General features: G+C 39.0%; 1 protein-coding gene across 3 annotated transcripts in view; it reads right to left on the reverse strand.

The window, feature by feature from the left end:
• Nucleotides 1–1,066: 1,066 nt before the first annotated feature.
• LOC135462058 (limbic system-associated membrane protein-like) overlaps nt 1,067–23,794 on the reverse strand; it is a 29,799-nt gene continuing 7,071 nt past the window's right edge. Inside the window, exons 3-11 of one of the 3 annotated variants that reach the window (XM_064739406.1) lie at nt 22,188–22,400; nt 19,613–19,731; nt 17,885–18,035; nt 16,731–17,024; nt 13,982–14,103; nt 9,849–10,053; nt 6,378–6,473; nt 5,243–5,323; nt 1,067–3,770 (exon numbers count right to left, since the gene is read on the reverse strand). In XM_064739406.1, coding sequence (XP_064595476.1) covers nt 3,649–3,770; nt 5,243–5,323; nt 6,378–6,473; nt 9,849–10,053; nt 13,982–14,103; nt 16,731–17,024; nt 17,885–18,035; nt 19,613–19,731; nt 22,188–22,400 — 1,403 coding nt within the window. In that variant the 3' untranslated portion in view covers nt 1,067–3,648. The remainder of the gene's footprint in view (nt 3,771–5,242; nt 5,324–6,377; nt 6,474–9,848; nt 10,054–13,981; nt 14,104–16,730; nt 17,025–17,884; nt 18,036–19,612; nt 19,732–22,187; nt 22,401–23,794) is intronic. The other 2 variants (XM_064739407.1, XM_064739408.1) reach the window with 2 other exon arrangements.

The raw sequence follows: 23,794 nt of genomic DNA on the forward strand, positions 1-23,794 counted from the left end.
ATACATAGAACACATTTTAATTCATCAGATACCGTATGTTTTACAGTTTAATGGGCTTTTGTACCGTACTCAACACTGCATTCACGCGTTCCATGCAGGTGTTCAAAACTGTATACGATGTTAAGATCAGTTAAGTTTCACTTTTAAGCTTACGTGCATGCATAAACGATCCAGGTTAGTAATCGTGAGACAGTTTCTAAAACGACGTTCAATACACAAAACATCAGAACTTACAGGAAGCATATTAAGTCAGAATCAACACCCATTCATGAAGGGACCAATCATCAGTTTTTATATTAAGTCAGAATCAACACCCATTCATGAAGGGACCAATCAACAGTTTTTATATTAAGTCAGAATCAACACCCATTCATGAAGGGACCAATCATCAGTTTTTATATTAAGTCAGAATCAACACCCATTCATGAAGGGACCAATCAACAGTTTTTATATTAAGTCAGAATCAACACCCATTCATGAAGGGACCAATCATCAGTTTTTATATTAAGTCAGAATCAACACCCATTCATGAAGGGACCAATCAACAGTTTTTATATTAAGTCAGAATCAACACCCATTCATGAAGGGACCAATCAAGTTTTTAATGATGCCTAAAAGACGCAAGGAATCTGGTAGGAGCATAAATTTAACAATTCTCCAAGTTGGACCCCATTTTAGTTTAACATCACAGTTGTCGTTTCGTATTTCAGTTGTTGATCGATCTCAACCGTTCATAGTGGTAAGCCAAGAGTGGTATTAAAATTTAATCCTAGTTTGAATTGTAATACACTTTTGAACACCCCCTGCCCCTGTCATGTACTAGCGGAAATTTCGTCCTTTGTCCAAAGTTGGTATTTTTCTACGGGTTCCTCCACCCATAAAACTCAGCACCGTCGTATAAGAGAAGTATGGCCTTAATTCACTTGCTTGGACGCACGACGGACGGACATGCCGGTCAGATATATATATATATATATATATATATATATATATATATATATATATATATACACACTTTATAATGACAGTCAGAATATTGATCAATGACAAGCACAAAAAAAGTAAATCTGAACACAAGTAAGTTTATTTCACAACATTTGCAACAAACACATTGTAACTTTACAAAACCCTGTAACGTAACGAACTTAAGCATTTAACAAACAACGACCACTTTCACAAAATTACAAAAGTCACATCTCTCAGATCGTTCTTCATAAAAGACACTAAGTTGCATCGCTATTGAGGCGGCATGACTTAAGAGAAAAGATACAGAAAAGAATGATTTACGTAATTTTTGTGACAATGGGCCCAGGGTTCTGATCCTAGCAATTCCGAAGAAACAATTTAACCTCTTGGTTTTGTATTCCAACAAGACAAAAGTATTTACAATGATAAAATCTTTAATTTTGGACACAGCTAATTATCCCTAAGATCAATGATTAAGGAAGCTGGCACAACATAAACGAGAAAAACATAAACACAATATTGTAGCCAAGACATATCTATTAACTAATTATCAACCATTCATTAAATTGTCAGAAGTTCACTAAAATCAGCCAGTTTATACGTACACATTTGGATTACTGGTGAACATACTGGATTACTATGTGCGTTACAAAAGTAAGAACTATAGGGTAAACTTTAGCGTTACTCAGCGATATATAATATACAGCATTGATAATTAGTCACCCCTCAAAGACGACCACAGCGAGTCGGGAACAGAGGAATGTAAACTATGTTACCCTATATAAACCAACACATGAATCCCATACATTTAACACAACTGCAAAGTGTCTTCTCAGCTAATTGAACAATTTATCCCAGTCTGGAGGACTTCTCTTAATTATACAGCAGATATTGTCCATAATGGTATTCCCGACTTTTAGAAATGTTAGAATGTTATAACATGAACGGGAGAGATGGCGTTGAGAATGTGGGACATGACGATGACAGCCACGGCGAAATATTTGTCCAAGTCCAATTCAACCAAAAACACTTTTCCTCTTTTTTTTTTGCACAAGTTCCATGTTTAGGAATTTTAATTAGCCTTACAAAATTGCCCTACAAACATTAACGTGTTGACTTGGAAGTTATGTGAATTAAAAAGTAAACGAATTTGGAAAATTCAGATCAGATTTACGAAGTTTCAAAAGCAGACAATGGAAATTTGGATTCCTGTTCCATTTGAGACTATTTACATACGAGTCTATAGTTTATAATCCATGGTGGGCAGCTGATTTTCGCTATAAGAACATTTCTTCTTGTTTGAGTTGCTCTATTGTACAATGTCATAATCTAGGGTGTATGTGCACATCTGGTCATAAATATGGCCTTTCATGAATATGCAAATGAACCTTGAGTTTCGAGTCTTATGACCAAATGGACGTTAAAGCGGACAGCCTGCCAGAACTGGATCCCGATTTTTACACCCACAGGTTATATTTCAACCACCACCTGTACATCAACAAATATAGGAGCAAGAACACCTTTTTCACATTTTAATGAACAAGCAATGATATCGATTTCATTCTTTCTGAACCTGTCACCATTTCCATTCACAAAATTACAGTATAATATAATCTCTCTAACTAAAATAGGAATTAATAATAATATATTACGTTCTCATAATGACTTATTATTGAAAGTCAAACACAACCTCAACTGAAAATCGTAAAGTACATATTATCTGTTAAAGCAAGTGGTCATTTCCACAATGAGCAGGAAATTTAAGTCATATTACAGAACACAATATGGACAGCAACACAAAGGCTACATATCTGGTATTCATATACACATACAAGGCACAGTTCACTGCTCTTCAAACAGATTATGGGGAGCAGACATTTTTAAACCAAGAAGACAGCCACAGAATCTACAGCCTAAAGTATAAAAGAAATAATGAACGTCATTTTAAACATCACACGTTTCATAAAACTTCATAAATCAAATCTCTCATTACTTTTTCTCAAATGACGCTGTCTAGGCTTTAGCACCATGTGTCCACATGATTTACAAAGTAGGTTAAGAAAATCTGACTTACACAGATTTATGACAGTGCTATCAGGCAGGTAAAATGACAACTATCCCAGCTTTGCAGTCCTGTCATACAGGTAACTCCGAATCTCTGACACAGGCACTTATACGTTCATACAAGTACAGTACATAGACAGCCACTGACACAGTGAGCACTTAGTGGCAGGCAGATCATCATCGATCAACTAATCTGGAAACTTTCACCTCTTAAAAGTCTAATTCACATAGCACATTGACTTCATTCAGATTCCTGTTTCCATCTACTGTCACTTGATCATGTGTAGTAATTCTGCACCAAACAACCAAGAAGATCCTTAATGTCACCTTATACGGTTTCAGCTTGGCAGAAGCTAAAGCACACATTCTGGCACCATAAAATGGTTACTATTACCAAAATAGTCATGAAATTCTTAGAAAATTGAAACTAAAAACACAAATAAAACAATGCATGGTCAGAAACAGAAGAGTAAAACACAACTGGTTATTTCAGGGAGTCCACTGCAGAGGACACAGCAAGCACATCAATCCTTCCACTCGGCAACTTGCACACTCACCAGGCTTTGTGTAGACCTTATACAACTGACAGGTGCTCCTATCTGCCCTGTACACTGGGAGTTAATGAAGGAGATGTGAACAAGAGAACAAACCAATCAGCAGGCTCATGAGACTGGCCCAACATCCCTGGATCACAACACTGGCTCCATTCATCTCTCCTGCATCAAGGTCATCTGGAGACACTGACAACAGAAAGGCTCAAAATCATACAACACTCATGGCCACACTGAAAAGGTACAAATCTGAGAAAGGCAGAACGCCACTTGACCTGATACACATCTATGTTAGCCAAAAACAACTGACGCCTGCTTAAAATTTTATTTTAAGATCGGCAGAAATCCGCAGAAAACTGCCATGTCTGACAACATCATCCAATTAAACAAGCACGTACAGTACAGCAAACATTACAGTACAAAGTTTTTAAGCCCAAATGATCAACAGGAACAGTATAAAATGGTAACTTTTTAAAGACGTTTTCGTGCAGATGTTTAGTTAACATCAAAGTAGTGAAGCACTTCACCTTATATTCTCTACTCAATCCAATTTCATACACTCTGCTTTCATCGCTTCTCATCCTACCCTGGCTTTGGTTCAGTACATTTCTTTATTTCCAAAACATTTTTTCTGCTTTTACAGCTGCTAACTATTTTGAAAGACTCCTCGGATGACTCTTATTAGTCTGCCATGTTATCCTGATCATACATATCTCTGAACAATCAAAGATCACAAAAATGATGATGCTGATAAGACATGTAAGAAGTCAGAATAACTACTGATGTCGGCCGCACCCAAGACTATAAATATGTTATTAAAAAGCTGACCCTCCTCCACAGAAGTATTGGATATTGAGCTGAGTACACATTCAAGCCTAGACAGATAGAGCATGTTCCAGACGCGACCTTTTGATTTAACACAGAATCTTGTGTACATGCAATTCTTAAACTAATTAAAAGCGCGTTTCATTTTAAACTTGCTAGGTTTATTTGTCAAAAGCAAAAATCCGTTTCCAGATTTCAGTCGTGTTTACAGAAATTCTAGCTGCATTCACGTTTTGTTTTTTTACACATTAATTTCATTTCGCGTTGTGTTAGTCACCGTCAATTTTATGTAATTTCTGGAGTTTGCTGTAAGCTCTATTAGCAGATGCAACCAAACAATTCTACATTTATTAGACAAAAACACAACATTGCATGGCAAAATTATAGACCATGAAAGAAAGAAAAAGGTAGTGAAGAACCACATCAAAAGTCTATGTCAAGAGCCATATCTAAGCATCAGAAAAAACATGTTTACACACTAACATGATTGAACAAGAGCATAACATGAAGATGAGGCTGCAATGCTGTAAGTGGAGTTGTTTACTGTAACAATTAACCACAAAAGATGAAAAATGGTGAATTAGGTGACCAGAGGAAAAATATTTACGACAGACTACAGAATCAAACTCTTTCTTATTAATAACTTTCTTTTACTGAGCTAATACATAGGCGAATATCAGATGTCTATATAACTACCTGGTTATCTGACTTCTGTTATAATTCTAGTCTAATAATGACTTACAACATAACTACCCATATAAATGGCGTTAGTCTATTGCTCTGACCTTTACAAGATTATCTGACAACATGGCACGTCAAAAGAAAAGCATGCTTACAGCCACTGGGTCCTTTTGTTCCATAGTGCAGAATCTTGGTGACGGGCCCGGCCTTGGTGGGAGGGGGAGGGGTGTGGCCATCTGCAGTACACAGCAAACCAAGCAGTTAGCACAGCTCATGCAGCACAGCATGCAGTAACAATGCAGTACCTAGTGTATCAGGCAGTATCTGATTGGTACTGAAGCTAGTGTAGTTACAGCGACATCCTTACTCAAAGCTTCCATAGCAATGCAGTGTATACCAATTCTGTAATGGCCATTACCACAGTTACATATTAAGCAATTATGGAGCATATAACCACCTACAATCTACAGTATTTTTACACCTTGGACAAAAGATACTACAGAATGCATTGTGATCTGGCACTTCCTTCAATGTTAACAAACCTTAATTTTAAACCAAATGAAAAATACCGTATCACACTATGTCGTTTAATGTTTTCTTTGACAATGTCGCAACATGTCTCCATATTATAAAGCTTAACACTGGACCAACAATATTTGACTCCATCATTTGATAATATGCTTAAAGAAAGGTGCAATATGTATATTTACATAAACTCATGTATAGTCCAGAAAGGATGTGGCATTTTGTAAAATTTGTACTGTGAATCTAATGCATGTCTTAAACCTTCCAATGTTTCAGAATTTTTGAAAGTTTCTAGACTGTAATAGTACATGTACATCACCACTCCCATGTTGAAGAAAGCAACAGCAAATGTTCATTTACTGTTATGGCTCAGTTTCTTCTTTTAGCTTAATCTTTTGTCATTACCTATAAACTACAAATTTGTACTTCACATAGCATAGATGATGAGCTTACATGTGCACGTATGATCATATCAGCATTTCATGGAAGAAGATCCAAAACAGCTGGGGATTAACTTTCTATTTTAGGCCTAACAAGGCATGACTGACACAAAAAGTCAGTCCTATTTCTGAATCCCACTACATCAGTTACACGTATTATTAAATTTTAGCATGTATGTACCTGCGTTTTATCCTGCAAATTTCAGAAATATTCTGTGACCATGGGCCTGTTGACTAGGAACATTTCAAACAGCTGTTTGGGTTCTCCTTTAACAAATAAACATGCAATTTTATGAAATTTTATGAAATGCTTTCTAGAGCTTACTGCTATCATCTCCTTCAGGGGTATATGTGATTACATGCATCTCGGAGGTTGATGGGACCGTTGTTGTGGTAGTGGGAGGGGGAGGGGTATAACCACCTGAAGTACAGCAAATATAGGCTGAGGGTGAATACAACTGTAAGAAGCAGACATGCAGGTATGCCTGTCCAGCATCCTATCTGAACAGTCTTCGTGCAAATGCAATAATATCATGAAATTCCCCACTTAAGTCAAAGAAAATTCTTTCAGGCTACTGAGTATCTAAATGCCTGTCCTTTCAATTATTACTTCACCGCCTCTCAGTTTTACATAACTTCCTGAAACATATATTGGTGGTTTAATCTGTTTTACATTGGCCAACAAGGCACATACATATCAATGAGATATTCAAGGAATTATGTATCAAGGGATAGCTATTTCAGACATGTCAATTGACGTTTCAAGCGAGTAGGTCTCAGAAATTAATAATGAGAACAAATTGTATTTCAAGGACGAGTGGGAACTCAACAATACGCTGGAAAAGAAAGGCAGTCTTCATAAATGATTCTGCATGCACAGCTAAACAAAGCACACTAGTAATTATCTCACAACGCTGCCAGTTATTCATTCCACAACATCATGCTTCATCAATTAACAGCCGGATCTTGTTCCACGTCAAGCTCAGATGTGTCACAGCTCATACAAAAGACGACTTACATATAAATGTACATGCAGCTACTAGTCAGTGACATTTTCACTGCTTTATCACTCTTCCTCATACTTGTTTGTGGTGAGTAAATTTCATTAAGTCATAACACAACCTAATTAAGTGGGTGATATCATAGACTATGTTCTTCTTACAAGCAAGAGTACACAGGCTGCTACAATAAAGGACGACAGTGAGCATGCAAACAGGAGTACTGATGACAACACAAGTAAGAGTACAAAGACTGCTACAATGATGGATGACAGAGTGAGCATGCAATCAGCAGTATTGATGACAACACACGTAAGAGTACAAGGACTGCTACAATGATGGATGACAGAGTGAGCATGCAATCAGGAGTATTGATGACAACACAAGTAAGAGTACAAAGACTGCTACAATGATGGATGACAGAGTGAGCATGCAATCAGGAGTATTGATGACAACACAAGTAAGAGTACAAAGACTGCTACAATGATGGATACAGAGTGAGCATGCAATCAGGAGTATTGATGACAACACACATAAGAGTACACAGGTCACTACAGTGATGGATGCCAGAGTGAGCATGCAAACAGGAGTATTGATGAAAACACAAGTAAGAGTACACAGGTCACTAGAATGATGGATGCCAGAGTGAGCATGCAAACAGGAGTATTGATGACAACACACGTAAGAGTACACAGGTCACTAGAATGATGGATGCCAGAGTGAGCATGCAAACAGGAGTACTGATAATGACATGAGTACACAGGTCACTAGAATGATGGATGACAGAGTGAGCATGCGAACAGGAGTATTGATGACAACACACGTAAGAGTACACAGGTCACTAGAATGATGGATGACAGAGTGAGCATGTAAACAGGAGTATTGATGACAACACACGTAAGAGTACACAGGTCACTAGAATGATGGATGCCAGAGTGAGCATGCAAACAGGAGTACTGATGACAACAAACGTAAGAGTACACAGGTCACTGCAGTGATGGATGCCAGAGTGAGCATGCAAACAGGAGTACTGATGACAACACAAGTAAGAGTACACAGGTCACTAGAATGATGGATGACAGAGTGAGCATGCAAACAGGAGTATTGATGACAACACACGTAAGAGTACACAGGTCACTAGAATGATGGATGACAGAGTGAGCATGCAAACAGGAGTATTGATGACAACACACGTAAGAGTACACAGGTCACTAGAATGATGGATGACAGAGTGAGCATGCAAACAGGAGTATTGATGACAACACACGTAAGAGTACACAGGTCACTAGAATGATGGATGACAGAGTGAGCATGCAAACAGGGGTATTGATGACAACACACGTAAGAGTACACAGGTCACTAGAATGATGGATGACAGAGTGAGCATGCAAACAGGAGTATTGATGACAACAAACGTAAGAGTACACAGGTCACTAGAATGAAGGACGACAGTGAGCATGCAATCAGGAGTATTGATGACAACACACGTAAGAGTACACAGGTCACTAGAATGATGGATGACAGAGTGAGCATGCAAACAGGAGTATTGATGACAACACACGGAAGAGTACACAGGTCACTACAATGATGTGTGACAGTGTGAGCTTTCAAACAGGAGTAAATTAGACACCAGAATTAAAAGGCTTGGGCTAATCTGAAATTATCTCCTCATTTTAACTATATATGGCTAGATGAACAGGAGCAAGACAACATAGGTGTTCTGTGCTGAAAACAATCCACATTGAAATGAATAGGTGCCTTTAAAGTGAACATGAAGTCTACCATATAAACACAGAAAAAATGATGTAGGACACAGTTATAACAGAAGTATATGTAAAGTTCTATAAAGTTTAGAAAGTCGAGAAGATAAAGTTTAGCATTGGGGATCTGGCACTGACAGACAATTCACTCTGAGTAGCCATGTTGTAGAAACCCTTATGAACTTGACCATCACTAGCGCTGAAACTAAGCATCATGTGATAATTGGCTGTCACAATGAAAACCTATTAGCTACTGATCGTCAGTGCGGTCATTACTATTCAACTACCAGTAGCATGTTTTTGTTTATAATGTTGTTTACGTTTAAAAATGATATTCCCAAGGAAATTGGCAAAGTGGTTCGACATCCATTCTGTTGTTCTGTATTTATTATTCACCGTCTAAACAGGGGAGGGCTCTGTTGTGAGCAAGCAACGCCCGACTGGGTGCATTACCCCAGGTGTCAAAAGCTGCTGTGGTCTCTAGAGCGCATACACAAAAGACCTGCCACAAGGCAGACAAGCTAATCTCCTGTTAAAACAAAACCTGGATCGTGCTGTGTTGGTATGGTACATTGAACACTTTGAACAGCCAGAGTTGTTCTTCCTTCCATATATACATGTACCGCCAAAAACATGCTAATGTGAAATGATCATGTGATTTTAGGAGACAAACAAACGCATCCTGCGATGATAACATGTTACATTGCAATGATCAAATGATTGTAATAACGACAGTTTGAGGAAGTCTTCTGCTCTGGAAGGTTTGCACAAATTGGTGCTAACTTTGGTTTGACAACCAAACACAGCATTTAAAACCTAGAGAAAAGGACGAGAAATAAAAGTACCAACTTTGAATGTTCTACTTTGTAGCTCTGAGTAAAGAGCAGTCTTTCTTGACAATATTCATCATATTTCTAAGATGTGGTAATTTCTGGCAAACTTTTGGTATGGATGACTGACAAGAAACTGTTCTATACTGTACCTGACATAAATGTATATCAGCTGTTTGTTTCTGGAGTGTTCACTGTTAACACATACCTTCTCTTGTTTCAAAGATGAAGGGGTCACTGAAGTCACTCCATCCAAAGAAGTTTTTTGCCTTGACTTTGGCCTCGTAGGGCGTGTCTGGAGAGAGTTCCTCCAGGATGTGGAGATGACTGTACATGCTAGGGATCTCCGTGTGGTCCAATTTCTTGTCCACAGAGACATTCACTGTCCTCCACACAGCATCTGATCTGTTTGCCTGTGGTCAAAGTGTGAAACAGGGCATGAGGTTACTGCCTGACAAGACCAGGGGACAAAGTGCTATTTCCACCTAGCACTTTTTGCCCTTACCTGTCCGTATAGAGTTTTCCCACCCTTTGAAGCCCAAAAATATTCAACACATTTTCGAATTTCAAATTCCAACCCTATCAATCATTTTTAGATGCACTTCTATAAATACATCCATATGATCAAGACTGGAAGTAACACAGTATATCCATGAGTGGAGACTGACTAGACCAATGTAAGTACTGAGTGTTCGTTTAGTTTACTTTTAACTCATTCGCTCTCGGGAGCGGCTTAAGCCGCAGCCTAGCCATACCCCTTGGTCCTCGCAAGCAGCTCAAGCTGCACATTTGACGGCACCTCATTTCCCCGTGAGGGGCTTAAGCCGCATAAAACACTGTCTATGACTGGTCTATTTTTGCAAAATTGGGGTTTTTAGGGAGATAAACCAATCAAATACTGCCTTATTAGACCCTATGGAAGCCACATGAACAGTGTTCATTGATTTTCATTGGTTGCAAGCAATAAAAAGGCGCAAAAAAATGTGGAAAAGATTCGACAACTGTCTTTGAGACGTTTGCCGTAATGGTGGACTCAAGTACAGACGACGATTATGAGTGCTTTATGAATAAAGACATCTGAGAGGATTTCGATTCGGATATTCGGTTTCAGATGTTAGCAGTGACAAAGGAGAGTCTTCCAACAAAGAGGAACTAACTTTAGGATAATTACGCTCCAGAATTAATGACAGATGCAAACCTGAACTATCGGAAACTGTATTGGTAACATCAACAACGCGAACTATGGAAACGCAATTTTACTCAAATCGAAAGATGCATTGTTCTAATAAAGTAATTAATTTTATGTTTACACGGTTCACAAAGCAAAAATACCAACTGCTACCGAATATCTTAAGCTGGTATTATCCCAAAATCATAAAACAAAAACTTTGAATTTTTTAGTGCAAAATTGTATTTCTGCTGTGGTCTGCTGGGGACCAAGTGGTGATCAGGGTTGCAGTAGTGAGGGCTCTATGACGTTGTGGTAGCAAATGAGTTAAAGAGTAAAAGGGAGGTAAGTAGTTTACAAGTCTAATGCTGCCTAGATTTATCTCCCTGGTAAATGTGGTGACCACTTTACACATGAACAGGGACATATAATGCATCCTAACGCAGAAAAACTTTCAAACCAATTCAAGGCCTTGGAGACCTGAAGAAAAATCCCACTTTCTGATTTCCAAACCATGTGGGAGCGCATTATAGTGACAAAAAAAAGAGCAATATATACCTGTAACATGCTCTGTGTATCTATTTTCATTGATTTCACTGACATTTAACCCCATACTTGGAAGAGTTGACCAAACAAACTGCTGTCTATGAACTATAGCCATGGCTGTTTCCATTACACTTTGTGCCAATTAAGGAACTGACAACAGCAACAACAATGATATGAGTCTGCAAAAGAGTTTTAGCATTCTGCAATCATGTTACCCGCTTCTCCTTACAGCCTTCAATAATTGGAGCGAATGATCATTCTGTTTGTGCAAAGGTTATGCAAAATGGCAGTACAGTCGATATCCTTTTCCCCCCTCCGAGGATCCAACTGAAACACACAGAGCTTGATTTCTCTCTTTATGACGTAACCCAGTTACAAGGGAGGTAATAATGCAACTCAACCCCAGTCATATTTCCCGCCTGTTGCACTGAAGGTATATACATAGTTATAACAGCATAGCCACGTGATGTACCACGCCCAACAGTGAACGCGAATATCATTCGAAAATGGTGGTTCAGAGACTTTTAAATCAACTTGAGAAGGAGACATTAATCACATGAGAGGAGTTGTGAAAAGTCAGGATTTGAGGGGAACACTGTTGACCTTGATTCAAAACTAAGCTAACGGCGTTTCGTATGTCCACAAAGCGAACAATGAGCAGCACAGAAGTCCGGCAGTCTTCACGTAGTTGAATCTGATTTATTACAACATTTACCCTACACATATATCAGCAACGCAACGCTGTCAATCACTCAACAGAATATGACTGATGCTAACTGTTTTGGGAGTGTCCAGAATAAGATAAAATTTATCCATTACTGATTTAAATGTATTCTGAAATTCATGTTTGCTGAACAGAACTAGAAGTTCCTTAAGGTTATTTCCACATACCCTTCTTACCAATGGAGCAAATTTTTCAAATTTTGTGGGCTGCCTTACAAGATGTGATTAAGGAATCTTGTCATCCAGCGTTTTCTCTTTCCAAGGTTTCTTCAATGGGTGCAAGTGATGTCCCAAGAGTGGCTGGGCTATACAGCCTGGGAGTTCGTATGACAACAATGTCCTTTTCCAGATAAATTCTGGTTTCACAGAAGAAAATACTGGCGTATTAGTTTGAACCCACAGTGGATAACTCTGAAATTACAATTTACAACTCTGACATCTGTGGCGAGAGTTTAGATTCTGAGTTTTCAGCCGTGGAATTTGGTCTTTGTCCAGGCATTTCCAACCACCCTGCCAATATTTCGTCTGCCTATTTAAAGATTTAATATTCATTTACTATTCTTTTCTTCTGTCCACTTGACAAAAATATCATTCGGTTTCCCATGGTATTCTAAATTTATACTTCCAGGCATTTGTGTATTTGAATGGATTGCACGTTTCCAAAAAAAACAAAACACATAATACGCTTTCCAATAAGACGACTGATTGTAGAAGCTCAGGAAATTGAATTCGGAACCAACTGTGCAAAAAGGAAGGATCAAGGAACCATTATGTATATTTGGAACCCTTTTTGATCATTACATCACAGCATGTTTAGCAGATAAAATATACAATGTAGGAATTTTGATTTCCAGCTAATATTCACTGGAAATAAGTATGTGTATGTTTTACACAAGTAAAATGATTTTTCCGTCCACTGTTACATGGTTACATGTTACCAGTTGCATGGTACTTAGCTTATTTGTCACATCACATAAAACATTGTATCTGAAGTAGAGGTATATTGGCAGGAACATTATAATCTTACTATTGCAGCATGACATTAATAAAATTATCTTATTCTTCTAATTGCAACTACTTTATTTCTTTTTACATTCCCATCAATATATATATTTGCTGATCCAACAAATGCTTCCAATTAAGCAAAGTTCAACCTTTACCAATGCCTGAGCAAGCATGATGCAGACCAGGTACCACTTGCCCCTGGACTTTCGCCATATCAAAACTACGAGATGGGCTCTGTAATGCAGTCATGCATTACTGAGGATTCGCTATTTGTTACTGGAACCAATGTAACATTGTATTGCGATGATGCACATATTAATTTTGCAGAAACTTGCCTCACTCAATCAGACCATCCTTCTACATTCCCAGGCCTCCAGACATGTTGATCTACTTGGTCAAAACTTCACTTGGTTAGTTAGTATATCTTGTGTATATATTTAGTCTCTTTTATGGGCTTATAACTGAGCTTACTTTAATACATACCCTGCTCTGCCCCTAATGTCAGGTGGCATTCACGGCTTATCCCAAATGTACATTGGAAAAACAAAATGTATCAGGAGACTTAAAAAAAATATGAAAATCTGTGAAAATGGGTAAAAATACAATGACTGGTTTGATTTTAAGAATACCACATTCAGTGGATTAAGTAAATGAAGCCTTTGTTTTTAAATTAACCATCAATTTTTGCCATCAAGTCAACAGGCACAGGAGTGTATATTTCACTAATCCTGCTGATAGTTTCCTTCTTGTATAATTATTCATAACTTACTATATGCTATAGTAAGACCATCGAAGAAGAATTCGTCCACATTTAAATGAAAGTTTTTAAAAGTAGAATGTTAACTTTAATAAAGTCAGTGTCGATGTTAAGTTAATCCCTGAAGTCCCATATATCTTACCAATCTTATTGCCATTTGATAGACGAGTGGTTCATCATATGATACAACATTCCAGCGCATGTAGTACACCCTGGAGTACTGCCCATGGGAGTCACTGATGATCATTGGGCGTTGTGGTAAGCCTGCAAATACAACAGTGCTGCCAGCATCACAATATTGCATTTACATCACTCTGAAGGTTAGGTCACTCTGAACTATCACACATCTTTAACCTTTGACCATTTTGGTATTATATATATATACATATATAGACAGACATCCAAAGACTATAAATCTCCGGACTCTTTTTTGCATGTGCAAAACGCTCAACCTCCGTCAAAATTGAAACGGAAGAATCGATTTATAAAACAGGATGTTGTTTCTGCTGACAAAATCAATGTGCAGATGGCACATGCCAGATGTCCCTCAACAACTTTTCTTGATGTTACTCTTCATAGACTGAACATATGTAACCAGTGTGTGGCTGATGATTTGTAACGTCTTGACAAAGACAATTGTGACGTCATAACATCCCTGAGAGAATGAACAATCAACATATGTACGACTATGTGGAAGATGATATGTAAATACCACCTGGCAGCTGTGCTCACTTCCATGGTGAGAAATGTGTCATTGTTGAAGTAAACAAGTGGATCTGTACCTACAAACGTTTCACCATTAAAACAAATTTTCTGACTGATTTCCAATAGCCACACTGGGGGGGTGAATTTGATAGTTGTGTTGAGTGAAATCATGCAGTGACCTAGCACATTTCCAGCCTTAACAGTCTAGCCCAACTCGCTGTGCGTTAACCTGGCGGAAGAATGACAATGAACATTATGAAACGCTTGCACCAGTTCATTAACCTTATGTTCTGTGTGTTCCTACATGTATTCTTAACAAAACCAACGTGTTGCTTGGTCATGGGCCTACCTTGTCAGCAGAAAACCTGAAGATCAAAACTTAAGCTCGATGTTTCTTCCATGGCTATATTGGGCCTTGTTTTGATATCGCTATCTATACTCCAGGAAAACATCAAATTCTATTCCCTTTGGCAAATGTTCAAATGCAGGGCACAACTTACTGAGGCAGGTGTCTCTGTCCATCATGGTTTTCCACAGAATCACGACAGGGCATATGACAGTGAGGTACAAAACAATAATTGACATTGACTAACCCTTCCTGACTAACCCTTCCCCCAGGTTAAAGCATTGTGTACTGCTAGGCTCCCAGGTTAAAGCGTACTGTCCTGCTAGGTCCCCGGGTTGAAGCATAATGTCCTGCTAGGCCCCCAGGTTAAAGCATAGTGTCGTACTAGGCCCCCATGTTAAAGCATAGTGTTGTGCTAGGCTCCCAGGTTAAAGCATAATGTCCTGCTAGGCCCCCAGGTTAAAGCATAGTGTCGTGCTAGGCCCCCAGGTTAAAGCCTAGTGTTGTGCTAGGCCCCCAGGTTAAAGCATAATGTCTTGCTAGGCCCCCAGTTTAAAGCATAGTGTCGCGCTAGGCCCCCAGGTTAAAGCATAGTGTTGTGCTAGGCCCCCAGGTTAAAGCAAAGTGTCGTGCTAGGCCCCCAGGTTAAAGCATAGTGTTGTGCTAGGCTCCCAGGTTGAAGCATACTGTCCTGCTAGCCCCCAGGTTAAAGCATAGTGTCGTGCTAGGTCCCCAGGTTAAAGCATAGAGTTGTGCTAGGCTCCCAGGTTAAAGCATAGTGTTCTGCTAGGCCCCCAGGTTGAAGCATAGTGTCATGCTAGGCCCCCAGGTTAAAGCATAGTGTTGTGGTAGGGTTTTTCCTTGTGGATGTGAAGTATATCTTAATTAGAACAACTATGCTGGGATCCCCCAATGCTACTTGATATGGGTATGAAGGTGATAATATGACAAGTTTTTTGTCTTATTTAACGCCTATTACATGTGTACAACTGCAATAAATGTTTTGTGTGATTATACATGTTACAGAATAGAATCTTCTATGTCGGTCTAATGGCAGTTTTACAGTTTATAAAGTCAACCAGGTCAATAAATTGCAGGTTGAGGGCCTCTCCAACCTAAAATAATCAGCTTGTCCACCTTAATGACTAAACCTGCGGTTAGACACCCACAGCAGGGACATTATTTCTTAAATCTATGCCTGTGAACAATGCTTTTCATCAGTATTCTGTTTCTGAGTGTCAGGAGGTACGTCTATTAAGCTTTCTTTCACTCTTTAATATAGATCTGCACGGTAATTTTAACATCGCTTTTACTTCCGAGGCCTCTGGGGCTCAGTTGGTTAGCGCGCTAGCGCGGCGTAATGACCCATAAGCCTCTCACCAATGCGGTTGCTGTCAGTTCAAGCCCAGCTCATGCTGGCTTCCTCTGGCCGTAAGTGGGAAGGTCTTCCAGCAACCTGCAGATGGTTGTGGGTTTTCCCCGGGCACTGCCCGGTTTCCTCCCACCATAATGCTGGCCGCCGTCTTATAAGTGAAATATTCCTGAGTACAGCGTAAAACATCAATCAAATAAATAAATAAAGAAAACTTCATTCCTAAAGGAAAAGGATGACCGAATTGATTTCTGTAATACTATTTCACTTCAATCTATTCAGAACAATAAGTAACAAGACAAAATCTTCATACTGACTGTCATTACCACCAAGGTAACTGTGGTGTATATCGGTGAAGTACAAATGTATCATCCATGTTACTGCAGCAATGTTAAAAAAAAGGTAAAACTCCAGTAATCTCTAAGTGTATGCTTTTTCCCTGGAAATATCAAGACAGTTGTAGCTTACCTGTAACAAAGAATGATGCATTGACAGTTCCTAGAGAGTTGTTGACGACACATGTGTAGTTGCCAAGGTCCTCATCCGTAGGGTTATGAATGACAAGTTCGGACACCTCCCCATTTTGTGCCGGTGGCTTTCTAACCCCTCTGTTTCTTATCTCTGGACCCACAGCCTCCTTTGCCCCCTTATACCAGCGAGCCTCAGCCCGAGGGTTACCATCATACATGCATGGTAGTTTGGCTGAGTGCTGCCGGCCTGTGTGCACCACAGTGTGTTTATTGTTGAATACCATGGCCTTGTCTGCAAGAAAGTCAAATTCACAGGTCTGTAATACCTTGCTGATATACATGGTATATCTCATTGATCCTACACCACATTGTACATCACTGAATTTTGCTGTTTGACAACTTGTCAAACTTAAATCAAAATAAATTTATAGAAAGAAAACAAACAAGAAGTTGTTCCATTGTGTATCTCAGTCAAGTGTCTGGTAGATACCAGCTGTGATGGTCGTATGACATATGTTTTTGCAACAACAACATGTTATCATGCTGAATTCCCAAGCCAGCTATTATGAATACAGTGTTTCTTGTGACACTAAAAAACCATTGTAATTTCCTGCTTACAATGTTTACTATGAATCTACAGATTACATCTTCCACAAGTACATACTACTCTCCTTTCTTGAACTGAGCATTTCCATGAACACACGTATTTCCATGTTAGCTGAATTTTAAGCCTAGCACATCACATCCGCAAGATTTATGGAAGCAGGGGGCATAGGTAAACAACCTCTTTTCCCAGTTTTTAATCTTATTACCACCTGGAGGCATCAGTGTCCGAGGTGGTTAACATGCCAGCTCTGCACAATGACTCAGGGGTCTCTCACCAATGTGGTCGCTGTGAGGCCAGCTCATGCTGGCTTCCTTTCTGGCTGTACATGGGAAGGTCTACCAGCAACCTGCGGATGGTCATGGGCATCCCCCACGCTTTTTTTCCTCCTTCCATAATGCTGAGATTTTTTGTGCTTTTCCTTTACAAATGTAACTTAAATGTAATTCCAAATGTATCTTGATAATCATGAGAAAGGCGACTTAATTGGATTCTCAACTGTGCATCCTTAGGTACATGAGTCTATATTCAGCTCTGGTCAAACTCACATTCAATGTTGAGGTTGATTGTGGCACTGACAGGCTCTGACAGAGAGTTTGATGCTGTACATTTGTACACGCCATTATGCTTCCTCTGGAGGTTGATTAGCTTTAGCGTCTCCCCCCTGAACGATGCATCTCCAGTTGGAAGTTGACCACCCTACAACAAGACAAGTGTCCAAACACAATATGTACATACAAGAAAAGAAGCTAGATGTAGGTACAAGACCTGAGTCTTCATATGCATGTAGGGTTTTCACGCTTAGAAAAAGGCATTACCTATATGACAAATTTGACAACACCCTTCCCAATAAGTGTTACACCACCCTGACTGTACAGGGATCATTTCAAGCTCATAGCACCACCCAGGCTTTTCTAGCAGCCTACTGTGAAAGTCTCTCGCTGCTTTGGTGTCAGCTGTATTGTAAATTCAGGAGGTTTGTAACCTGGCTAAAGTAGATGACCTACTCAGATCCCCCCCCACCTATAAATCTATCACCTCAATCACTCTGCACATGCTTTGAGCACCAATGAAATAAATAAACAAATATTCTGAGAGTCAGATCAGCCACACACGGCTTGCAAAACAATCAACTATTATAAAATTAGATGAATTAAATGATCTATATTTCAGCAGTTAGGCAGCTCACCACTTCTTCCAGCTTCTGAAGTTTACATCTTAAGTCTCTTTAATAAAGAGCTGGACAGGCATGGAGTACACTGTTTGTCTGAGATAACACCTTTCACAGGGAAAATTGTTTACGATGACATTATCACACGTTATCACAAAGAATCATATCACTATGTCTTGAAACATGAGATGTTCTCGCACACAATTTGTGGCCAAACTACAGCTTTTAGTTCAAATACTTCACCAGTGAATTGAAAAGCAGTGTTCACGCATGTGAAGGACTACAATGTTATGATCATTTCCTGCACTACATGTCAAAATACAAGTGAAATCAAACCTCAATTAATTCTCAGAAGAGGTTTTACCCGTGCTGCAGACAGTGAGGACAAAACCTGGTAAGTGTGAATCAAATCCAGCTTTGCCCAAATACCCAACGTATAGTTTTGAAATTGTAATCAAATTTGAAAAACTCATTATCCAGTTCACTTTCTGACTCCTTATTAGAATGTGAGGACAATGAGCAATGTGTCATACATGGACATGAAATCCTACAGGCCTCTTGAATCATAATATATATAAAATATATATAATAATACAGAAGGGTCAGCTTTAATATTCTGTGGCATGTGTAAGCTACTGCTGTGCGTACAAGTCGAAAAAGAAGCCACCACTCAAGTTTACACTTCTCAACTGAATCAGACCGTGAACCACAATGATACATTTCTGGTCAGTGGGATTCCAAGGCGAATTCGGTGATGGCATCTCACAAAATTATTCCCCTGCCCATACTCTTCAGTACAACATCTTTAAGGAGGTACTTCAGGCTTTTAGATTACCAAAAGAACATAACAGAACGCCTACAGCAAGGGGGACAACTTCAGGTAGCCTTTCAAAAGGTATTTCCCCAACTTGGCCCAACTAATATACATTTCAGACATGTGGTGCTCACAGCATTATATCATAATGTACATAATAAATCAAACATGCTCTATAACGGTCTACTCCTCTTATTTCTGATGGACCTGCTGGGAAGGTCCAGCAGCAACTATCTGATGGTCACCAATCAATTGAATAAATACAATAAATCCTATCTTTGGATCAAGTACCTCCTTGGTCCAAGTGATGGTGGGTTTAGGTCGGCCACTGGCTGAACAATTCAGCGTGATGTTCTGGTTCAGATCTGCCTCTATTCGCTCGGGGGAGTTTCGCACTATAGTTGGTGGAACTGTTAAACAGAAAGGGAAGATAGATGTATATACCAAACATCAGAAGCTAAGTAGAAACTACCATATCTTCTCAATAATTACAGACACTCCCTAATTTAGACACACTTAAGTAAGTGGGTAGAGCACAGAAATTTTCTGCGAAGCATCACAGAATGTGATATCAGCATGCCAGCTGGCCCAGCTGGAGTATAGGCCTACCCTGGTCTATAAAGCCAGTCGTTCCTGACAGCTTGTACATGTAAAAGGCAACTCAAGATGTTATTTTTCAGTATACACCCTTGTTTAAAAAAACATAACAGACAAAAATATTGATACCAGAACATCAACATAGTTAAAATATCTCTTTGCCAATTCCCTACCCAAAGCACACTGACCATGCCATTCTCCCTGTGGGGTTTTACAAACTTATGCTATCCAATATTTGAAGTCGATAGTTATGTCACATTATTTACAGGGGAACATTTAACACCCTACCCCATTAGGCATTATATCAGCAAGATTGTCTTGAACCTGAGGACTGTCTGTCTTCCTCCTCACTTGTGTATGGGCCCATATAAGATGGATCATGGATGATAGGTGTTTGATCACTGAATTAACAATGCTGTCTTATAATTGAGGACAATGTAGCCCGTGTGTCAGACTTTTTGATAGACTTCCCATTTACTGACCATGTGTCTACTTTTGTGGGAACATGACATAAATCTGACACCTGAATCTCAATGAGGAAGGTGGAGGGGGGTGGGTTACATCTCTTTCAGATTAATTTAAAAATTATAGTTTGTAACATTACCAGTGGTGTTCTTCTACAAACTTGAGAGAATATCCATCTCTAAGTACATACGTGCTGCTGTGAAAGCCATCACTAATTTGATTAGTTCACCCAGAAAACAAAGTTAAAACGGTTAGATCCCTCTGAAAAGATGAAAGGCCTGGCTTCCCAGTTCCTTAACCAGAATACAAACCATGCAGATTTCATCTGGCACCTGCTGGTCTGGGACATGGGGGGCTCTGGATAGTCATTTCCGACGCCAGACCATACATTTATGTTCTGTGTCCTAACAAATGTCTAAAGTAAAGAGAAGAATTGCCAATTCTTACATGTGTTTATCTACTAATCACTCTAAAGGTATGATCAAAAGTTACAAATGATGCACAGTATGACATGGCATCAGTAAACGCACTACCACGTACCTCAACATCCGTGCCTTGAAAACCTCACTCAGTTCATTCCGACTTCAATTAAACTGAAGTATCTTAACAAACTCTTCAGTTGAACGTTAGTGAGACAAAATATGCACAGTGCGTATGGATTACAAAAATCCAAGCATGCAGAACAATCACTGCAGGTACTGGCTTTAGAAATTATTACTAGATAACAAACTCATGACAAAAATCATGATTAAAATATTATGGAGATTCACAGCTTGTATGTACCCCGCCGATCGAAAAAACACCCCATATAAAATCCTGTAGTGGTGTTTTATGAGACTGCATAGATGTACTTTTTGGCAGTCTCCCCCAGCTTTTCGTCGTTTAGAGAATTGGCCTTGTGAATATTGACCTGGAATGTCTTGTTTGTTGACGAGTAGCTTAAAGAATGTCTGTTTCCATGCAGAGATGTAAGAATCGTGCAGCTAAGCCACACCACATGTTGTTGTGGTAAAAATGGCTGCAAAAGCGAAAGGACTGTAACGGAAGACAGATTTAAAAGAGGGTTATTGGCTAGCCACTTCACAAACTCATCAAAGAGTCTGAAAGTTGATTGTGTCAAATGTAGGCTTAAGACAATGTGGGCCGAAATACAGACGAAGGCATGGTCTCATCTTTCAAAGTGCCCGTAATCGTACTGTATGCAGGGACATGTGCTTACTCCATCTACCTTTACCCAGTGGGTTTTTTTTCTTTTTTTTTCTTTCTTTACATTCATCGTAAGACATCAAGTCCATCTTACAGCCATTCAATGGAAAAAAAGTGAATCTTTAAAAACTGGGCAGTGTTCGTGTCTCTCCCCATCTGGTCACACTGGCGAGGTTCACTGAGGCGTGACAGAGTAGTGGACTTCTGCCACCGATCAACTACTGGTCAATCCCCTACTCCACAAAGAGAGTTTACTATTTAAAACAGCAGCCATCGCTAGGCATTATGGTATACAGTTTTGAAAAGGCGTCCGTAATTATTGAGCAGGAGCAGCATGGCAAAACCAGACACAGTTCACAGCAATACCACACCTTTTGGTTCTTTATCTCATAAAAAGTGTTGATGCTATCACCTGATAAAGAGATATTACATTTAAGACAGTATACAACAATTAATCTGATTTAGAGCTGTACAGTGACAAATAGTTTCATGGGCAATAGTGGATTGTTTTTGGCACAACCAGCATGTTATGGAATGTACACTGTAATTACAGTTATTAAGTGATATATTTAGAAGCAAGAGTGAACAGGATACGTACTGTAGACATTGAGCTTTGTGACCTGCTCCATGAGAACTGGAGACGTATTGATGAGACAGACATATTCGTCTTCATCTTCCAGAGTTACATCACTGATGCTCAGGTTAAAGCCTGGTCCTGGGAGCAATGAGTAGCGCTTGTCTTCAACGATGCTTTGGCGGTTCACAAATAACTTTGGGCCATTCTTTCTTTCCCACATGACCGCTAATGAGCCTGTAAGAAACAAATGACACATGTCATTGGTCATATCTGTGCAACAAATGGAAATCTAACACTGGTAAATGATAATGAACATCAACATGTACCAAACAGAATAATTAACACATAGTATCACTTATTTGGCTATGCACAGGTTTCACTTAAGCCAATAAACACAGGATGAATTAACATACTTGTAAAAGTGTATATGTATGTACGAACAATAAAACCATGATCAGAAGTGAACCCCAAATGAAAGCGAACTTTCTCTCTCTCATATATACACTGGTATATCATACATACTTTCATGTCCACAAAACTACCTGTTGGTGAAGCGGCACTGAACTGAATACAAGGCTATAGTCAGTATTTAAAATATAAATAAACTCAATCTAGACCAGAATGATGGAGACTTCTAGGAATTCCTGAATCTATACATGTGTTAATGGTAAGAGCTTTCCAGAGCAACTGCTGCCATCATCAGATATATACACACAACAGCTCTCATGGGCAGACCTTCATATGTATAGACTGGTACAACTCGTCCTGTGTTTATTGGTTTTAATGTCACCCTAACTGATACCAACAGAAAAGATCTCACAATGCAGGCACTAATACATGTACAATCTCTAATTTACACCTCCCTTTTATACCTTATTTTCTGCTACACATGCCAATATAAATGTGTTAATTTAAGTAAAAGGTTTATAGAACAACCATGAGCATTACTTCACTCTGCATGGTTCTGGATGTTTTTACACCCAGAATGAACGCCTCATATACCTTATTTTCTGCTACACATGCCAATATAAATGTGTTAATTTAAGTAAAAGGTTTATGGAACAACCATGAGCATTACTTCACTCTGCATGGTTCTGGATGTTTTTACACCCAGAATGAACGCCTCATATACCTTATTTTCTGCTACACATGCTAATATAAATGTGTTAATTTAAGTAAAAGGTTTATGGAACAACCATGAGCATTACTTCACTCTGCATGGTTCTGGATGTTTTTACACCCAGAATGAACGCCTCATATACCTTATTTTCTGCTACACATGCTAATATAAATGTGTTAATTTAAGTAAAAGGTTTATGGAACAACCATGAGCATTACTTCACTCTACATGGTTCTGGATGTTTTTACACCCAGAATGAACGTCTCATATACCTTATTTTCTGCTACACATGCCAACATAAATGTGTTAATTTAAGTAAAAGGTTTATGGAACAACCATGAGCATTACTTCACTCTGCATGGTTCTGGATGTTTTTACACCCAGACTGAATGTCTTATGATTTTGACTGTGATTGTATTATGACAGGCTATAATACACACTTTATACTGCCTCCTCCAAGGAGTCGTTTAATCATAATAAAGCTGTTGGTACATGTATCAACAAAATC

The sequence above is a fragment of the Liolophura sinensis genome, chromosome 1 (assembly GCF_032854445.1).
Source record: "Liolophura sinensis isolate JHLJ2023 chromosome 1, CUHK_Ljap_v2, whole genome shotgun sequence".
Taxonomy (NCBI): domain Eukaryota; kingdom Metazoa; phylum Mollusca; class Polyplacophora; order Chitonida; family Chitonidae; genus Liolophura; species Liolophura sinensis.